Genomic DNA, 7825 nt, shown 5'->3' on the forward strand with positions numbered 1-7825 from the left:
TGTGCATGTGTGGTGGGTATCCATGTGTACACATGCATATACGTTCACACATGAGGGTCGTCCACGTGTGGGTGTGCCTGTGTGTGCACTGTTACTATGCATATATTCACATATGTGTACACGCATGTGTTCACATGCATGTGGGGTGGTGTGCATGTGTCCGTGTGTGCACATGTGTATGCGTGTGTGTGTCCACGTGTAGGGGGGTGCATATGTATTTGTGTGTCCATATGTGTTTGTGCACGTATGTGTGGTAGGTTACATGTGTAGAATATCCCTGGAAGGACAGTTAAGAGACTGACGGCCTCAACTGCCTCTAGGGAGGACAATTAAGTGATGGCTGTACACTGTCTCAGACTTCCTGAATTTTAGGCCATGTGAGTATATCATCTATTTTAAAGAAATTATAATAAATGAGCAAAAACGTGCTTGAGAAATGTGACCACAGCTTCTGAACAAAGCACACAGAAGCCTTGAGTTGGACTGGCTGGATCTGTGTGTAGAAAGAATGCTCACACCGGAACTGAACTGATCAGTAGATTAGATGTCTCCATTTGATTTTCTCTTAGTGGATCAAATCTGAATGGTAACATCTGACCACAGGCAGAACATATGTCTAGATCCCAAACTTGAGAAATGTGACCACAGCTTCTGAACAAAGCACACAGAAGCCTTCTGAGTTGGACTGGGTGGATCTGTGTGTAGAAAGAATGCTCACACCGGAACTGAACTGATCAGTAGATTAGATGTCTCCATTTGATTTTCTCATAGTGGATCAAATCTGAATGGTAACATCTGACCACAGGCAGAACATATGTCTAGATCCCAAACTGTGTCTCTTCAGAATGCAAGAAAAGGAGATTTTTTAATTCCCATACTAGAAATTACAATATTAAAGTGTGCAGTGGTGTGTCACATATGGGGAACTTTTCCTACAAAAAGATTTACCAAAAATGGACCAATGATGCACAATATTATCCTCCAAAGCAAACCTGGGCATATTCAAGTGAGGTAAATAGCAAGCAAACTATGTCAAAGTGAGGGCCGCTTGTCTGAATTTAGCCCATTTTGAAGAGTGTTTAGCTATTTTAATGAAAAGGAAGGATGTGCATATTAAACAAATTAGACCATTTCGGTCTTTCCACATGAACAGCCTGAGTCAAAGTGAGGGCCGCTTGTCTGAATTTAGCCCATTTTGAAGAGTGTTTAGCTATTTTAATGATAAGGAAGGATGTGCATATTAAACAAATTAGACCATTTCGGTCTTTCCACATGAACAGCCTGAAACACTGGCCCGGGCAGATCCCTGGCTCCGTAACTCTACTCTGTGCTCACCCACAGAACGGACAAAGCCTCATCCCTCTGTCCTCAGCTCACTGCTGAGGTCTGGGGACATCACAGGCAAAGACAGGACACTTTTCCGCCTGTACGTGCAGAAGATATGCTAGATGTCTCTAAATGGTTTTAGATGAAGCCTGATTCAAAGTGATTCCCACCAGTTCATTGGTGATACCCCCATGAAAACAGACAAAATTTAGTTTCAAGAAGGGAGATAACATTGGAGATGGATAATCCTGGAAGCAAACACACACGCGAAGACAGCACCCACTCCATCCACGGCCGATGCCACCACCAAGCAGTGGTCCTCACGTCCCCACAAGGCCAGGGCTGTTACTCTCCTCAGACAGGATAAAGAACCTGCCGCAACGCCACAAAGCCATGGCAGGGAGCCGGGATTAAACTGGCCTTGTCTAACTCCATGGGCTTGGGCACATTTGTCCCCCTTTGTCCTGAGAAGCTGGACTTCAGGGAGCCTTCTGGTCACATATCTCTGGGGAATGTAGGGAAGTCCCCAATCCCTTCCTGGAAAAACGATCATCCACACCCTGCAGGGTGGGCAGAGGGGACAGGCCCCAGGCCAGTCAAGGAATCAGGACCCACATGTTCCAGCACCTGGGGACGTCTGCTGGCCCTACCACACCCGGAGGTACCCTCTTGACATGCCCATGACATGCGCAGGTGCCAAGGACTCTGGCAGGAAGTGAGCCGGCCATGGGCACAGGAGCCCAGCCAGAGCTCCCGGGACTACTTGCAGCTAAGAGCCTAATGCACACCATGTGGCGCAGCTCAGGGCTGCACCCAGCACACTCCACGCTGCTGCACTGACTCCCTTCCCTACAAAGCGTTCTAACAAAGCGAGCAGACTTCATTTCCCTTTGCCCAGCAGCAGGGTTCTGCCAGATGCATACTCACAGGCCAGAGAGGTGGCGCTGGCCGGCAGTGTGGGCGGGAGGAGGTGCTGGTCAGCCTCAGGCTCCTCAGGCTCCAGCGGCCCAGGCTGTGCATGGTAGGTCACCTGGACCTGCAGGGGTGCCGGCGGGCCCCTGGCCTTCTCAGGGCTGCCCAAGTCCTGCAGCTCCTTGGGCTGCAGTGCAGGCCAGATCCTCTCCCGCCGCCACTGGATCAAGGCTACGCGGTCGCGGATAGACTTGGCCACAATCTTCATGTCACTCTCATGGAAGAATCCAGACTCGATCTGCAAAGGCAGTCACGTGTAAGTGTCACCAGAGACCAGCTGGCCCTGCCCCACTCCCCCTTCCTCCCCTGGGCTGCCCACGCTGTTGACACTGTGGGCTCCTCCTCGGGAGTCCCCTGTCCCCCACCTAAACTGGGGCCACAGCTGCTCCCATCACCCATCTCGTTCCTCTCAGGACACTCCTGTCATCCCACAAGTAATTATCCCCCCACCATCAACTGAAATCTGCAGGTGAGGAGGAAAGAGAGACCCCTCCCAGGCCCTGACCTGCCTCCTGCAGAGTCGAGAAGAAGGCTGAAAACTGGAGCAGCCCGTCCCGTCCCTGAGGACCTCCAGAGCTCCCACCCGAGGCCGGCTATGGATGACCATGAGAAGGGGCTCCTGGCTGACTCTGTGCTCAGGGACAGAGGCAGAAGCTGTGGAGCTAATGCTGTCCTCGGCATCCTCTGAGACATCTCAAGGGCCGCCCACAGAGGAGGAAAACGGACACACCTGAGTTCTAAATGCAGGAAGGAGGTGCATTTTGGAATTTGAGACCAGTAAGGCATGCACCAGTGCCTGGCAAAATCCTAAAACTGATTCATCAAACAGCATTTGAGAGCATTTTAAAGGAGCCCCAAGATCTCCAAGAAACATCACTAGTTTGCTGAGAATATCTGTGGCAAAACTACCTTCTTTCTTCCTGAAGAAAGAGGCCCCTATGGAAGGGGCTGCTGTAGCTAGACTGCAGGTGTGGTGACCACAAACATGAAAACCCGTCAGAACTAAAATCTCAAATCCTCCTATGCTTCCCTCCCTCCCTGTGAACCTGTCCCAAAGATACTGGGCTGGGCTTGATAAGCTAGGCACCCAAAGCTCAGCCACCACAGGACATAGGCTGCTCTGAGAAGTGGCAGCTCAGGCTGGGCAGGAAAGGACAGGAGGAGCCCAACACAGAGACACATTCAGAGAGCGACGAGGATAGGCACCCAAAGCTCAGCCACCACAGGACATAGGCTGCTCTGAGAAGTGGCAGCTGAGGCTGGGCAGGAAAGGACAGGAGGAGCCCAACACAGAGACACATTCAGAGAGCGACGAGGATGTGCAAATGACTCGGCAGCCAGTGCCAGGGCCCCCGTGGGCAGATCTGGGGTGTTGTGAGCATCAAAGTGAACAGTGATCTAATGGGTGGAAGGACGTGTCCACAAACTGGCACGTACTGCGCATTTGGGGGATGTAAATAACCCTTGGTGAAGGGGAGCAGGGTGCTGCCGGTGGTGGGGGTGCGGTCTTCCTCCCTCCCTCTCTCTCCTGCCACGTCACGGGCTGCCCTATGCAGGGGCACGCCTGGCAGGGAACGGAGGGCTCCTGCCATGAACCTGGTTGGGTCCAAGACCACAGCCCTGGCCAGTGCCTGACTGTGTGAGGCCAGAGCGTCTCCATTTGGGGGTAATTTGTCCCGCAGCGATTGATAGCTCACATGGGGAAGTATGACCTATTGAGTAAGATAAAACTATGCGTCCACAGAGAGAGAAAGAAACGAATGAATGCAAAGTGAGATGACAAACAGGATAGTTACGAAGGCGAGAGTGACTCCACAGGGAGAAGCCGCCGACGCCCCTCGCCCCAAGCCCTTAGGGAGAACGGCCAGCCTAATGGGACTGCCGGACAGTGAGTCTCTGGGTGGGACTCGGGGAGAACGTGGCCCCTTCAGGGAAATTCCTGTAGACGCATGGCCCGACCACGACCTGCCTGCAGAGGGACCCTGAGCCCATCCTGAGGGCCAGGCCGTGGAAGTCAGGGCACTCTGACTGGTGCTCTTGCTGTGACAGTGTCCCTGAGACAACAGGGACCAAGTGGCCGAGAAAGGGAAGGGTGGACACGTGCTGAAGGTACTTCCCGATGCTGGCCACCACATGCAGGTGTGCAGGGACACGTCCTGGCTTGTAGGAAGAAGACGTGAATGCATTCAGGGGTGATGGGGCAGCAGGTTGGCCACTTATTCGCAAATGGATCATGGGGAAAAATGGGACTTTGTGGTGCCCTTGCAATTTCTCAGTAATCGTTTCAAAAATACTTATTTCAAAAAACAATTCTGTTGGACAGAATGAAGTTCCCTCCTGTAAACATCCCAGGTAGAGGCTTCCCCTGGCTCAGGCAGAGACATCAGCAGGCTGGGCGTGGCTCACTGGAGGCGTGAGCAGCAGCTGACAAGGCACGGGTCAGTGGGACCACAACACTCAGGGTCCCTGCAGCTGCTCTGTGGCAGGGGCAGGCCTCTTGCAAGGTGCCCCAGGAGGATGATCTGCACTCTCAGAAGAGGGACCAGGAGCCAGAGTTCCTCTTTCGGCCTCAGAGTTGGCAGAGGACTTTACTCAGGGAGCCCCAGAGAACAGACTCCAACCCCGGGGGCATCATGGGGGGGCCAAGGCTGGATAAGAGAAGGCCACCAACAGGCCTGATGTTGACTATGGAGCTGGTGGCCCATTGGCAGGTGCCCTCCTTCTTGCTGCACATGAGAGGCTAGAGCCAACCCTAAGGCACCATGTGACCTCAGGGTCCGACCCTCGCTCACCTCTGCCCAGACACCCTACCAGCAGGACCCACACACGGCTGCCCCGACCAGAGACTGCCAAAGAAAACGCCCCACCCCCCTTGCTTCTATTTTCTGCTGACACCATGGCCCACAGCCTGTTTTTCCTTCCACCTCTGTCTTCACAGTCAACTCTGGCCCTTCCTTTCCAAGGTGTTTCTTCTATTTTTTCCCAAACAAGGAAGAATTTAGCTACATCTATGCCACACTGGCATGTCCCATTATCCAGAAGCCATAAAGGCAGAGGAAAGGGCTGGCCCAAGAATCTCCCATCGCTGGGGCTGTGAGCCCCCTTCCCGCCCCTCCCCTGGGGGTCCCTTCCAGATCAAGCCAGCCCAGGTCCCCCGCAGCATCTGCCGTCCCTCAGCCTCTCTCATTCTGCTGTCCTGACCCTTGCCCCCTGCCTGTGGGACCTGTTGGAAGGACTCTGACCCTTTTTCATTCTCTCCCACCTTCGAGGTCGCCTCCAGGAAGAGGCCTCATCTGCACCCCAGAACATCCTCAACACCCACCACTCACTCATCTCAGTTTCTAAGAACAAAAGCAGCCTCAGACCCAGGTGTCTCCTAGACTCAGTGGTGTAGTAATGTCATTTACAGCAAGGTCCCCTCCAGGGGGAGGCCCAGGGCGGGGGAGGAAAAAGTGACTCCTAGACCCCAATGACAGGCTCTACTGTCTCCGATGGGTGGAAAAGACAGTGAGTCAGGACCTGGAAAGGCCCTGTGGGGTCCTAGCACCTAACAACCCGCAAGGCCTGGCAAGGGGCAGGCACAGAGCTGCGAGCCCAACAGGGACAACGCAGCGCTGCTATATGACATGAAGCCCTGCTGCGGGAGGGGCTGGCTTTCAGCTCCTCACAGGCAGCTCCCGAGGTGCTGGGCCTGTTCCGTTTAAGTGGAGTGAGGGATACACACTGTGTTTTTATCGTTCGTTAACTGAACACAAGTCATGTCCCTTCTCCTGCCTGGATGCGCTATTTCACAGATGACACATATCACAATGAAGACAATGTTGTAAAAGACACAGAAGCAGGGGGAGAGGGGGAGAGGGGGGAAAAGGTGCCGGGGCCGTGGGGCTAGATGTGAACTGACCAGGGACACAGCCCAGGAGTTCAGCCATGTGCAGAGGCACGCACAGGAGGTGGTGGGTGGAGGTCACAGCTGCATCCACACAGCCTGTCCCATGGGAGGGGCCAGGCTCTATGTCAATGAAAAGCAGGTTCAGGTTAGAGTTTGGGAGGTGTCCCCTGGCTCACCTGTGTCAGAAGCAGCTTGGCAGCACCAGGGAATGAGATCCAGGACACATTTGGGGTACCACCATCCCGTGACGGAACCAGAGCCAAACTGGAGGCAGCACAGACTGGCTGAGGCATAGATGCCCCAAGCCCTGGGCACCTCCCAGGATGCACCCTCCATGTGGGAATCATCCGTGCTGACCCCCACGTTACTGTGGCACTTGCCCTCAGGCCTCAGTTCCCAAATCCTTCGTGCCCCACCCCACTCAGCCTCAAGCAGGCTCAACCATGTCTGCGTAAGGAATGAGTGAATCTCATTCTACCTGCCCTTCCTGAAGCAATTCTGCCACATCAAAACCTGCACGTCCAAACACCCTGACCATCCTTGCATCGGCCCAGACCTGAGCAGCCAACAGATGCACCCCTTGAAAGGTGAGAACAAGTGCAACTGCCCCGGGCCCCCCCTCACCCCAACGCGTGCATGAGACTCCTGCAGGCCACCCTCCCACTAAGCAGGCTTCTCTCTTCTTGCTTGAAGCGGCCAGCACGTCCCCCACCAGAAGGACACTCTCAGCATGCAGACAGTACACTGTCTCACTCAGCACTTAACACTTGCAATAAAGAGTAGGAAGGGACTGCTGTATCGTATCAATCAACAGAAATGTGCCCCCGAACCCATGGGACGGATGTGCTGGTAATTATCTAAATACAGCTCACAGTAAACCTGCAGCAGTTAAGTTTGGAAACGTCCCTCTGAGCACCACACATACTCATCCACAGCCTGAGAGAACTTCCAGGACACTCAGAGCCAGATGGTCCCATCAGAGCTGCTCACAGTGGAGGTGTCTATGTCCGTGCCAGGGGTGTGACCAGAGACAAGCCAGGTGGGAGGTAGCCAGCCTGGGGACACTTCACAGCGTATAGAGGTGACAGTGCAGCCCGCTCACAGGAGAAGCTACAGAGAAGCCAGCCTGGCTCCAGTCCAGTAACGGGACTTCACACCCACCCTAGGGTGCGACTGCAGTCCTGGGAGCAGGCCGCTGTCCAGGGCAAGGCAGAGCCCTGGCGGAGGCAACAGCAGCCAAGGAGGTGCCTCCTCCCCTCCAGGTCCCAGGCGCTGAGGCCTGTACTCAGGTGAACGCCAGGGTTGCCCCATCCCATGGCTGTGCAGAGGCTGAGGGTGGCAGAAGGAATGTCCCCACGCAGTCCTGTGGTTCAGAGACCTCAGCAGGGCCCAAGCTCACGTAGCTCTGACCCCTCAGCCACATGGAAACCCCAGGAGCAGCCCTGTTCCACCCGCTTCCCTCTTTGGGGGCCATCGCTGCAGAAAGCCCAGCCACGAGGCCTCCACTCCCTTCCAGATCAACCTCGCTGCACACCCTACACCAAACCCCTTACGCACTGGGTTCCCAGGGCCCATGGACAAGCAGCTGCCAGGAGGTCAACTGGCCAGGAGGTCTTCAAGGCCAACAAACATAAGTCC

General features: G+C 54.6%; 1 protein-coding gene across 1 annotated transcript in view; it reads right to left on the reverse strand.

Moving 5' to 3' along the window:
• Positions 1-7825, reverse strand: part of WNK2 (WNK lysine deficient protein kinase 2) — a 140224-nt gene that overhangs the window by 71567 nt on the left and 60832 nt on the right. The window contains exon 9 of the mRNA XM_008576203.1: positions 2254-2536. Within this exon, the coding sequence (XP_008574425.1) occupies positions 2254-2536 (283 nt within the window). The remainder of the gene's footprint in view (positions 1-2253; positions 2537-7825) is intronic.

This window comes from Galeopterus variegatus, unplaced genomic scaffold, assembly GCF_000696425.1.
Source record: "Galeopterus variegatus unplaced genomic scaffold, G_variegatus-3.0.2 Scaffold1310, whole genome shotgun sequence".
Classification (NCBI taxonomy): domain Eukaryota; kingdom Metazoa; phylum Chordata; class Mammalia; order Dermoptera; family Cynocephalidae; genus Galeopterus; species Galeopterus variegatus.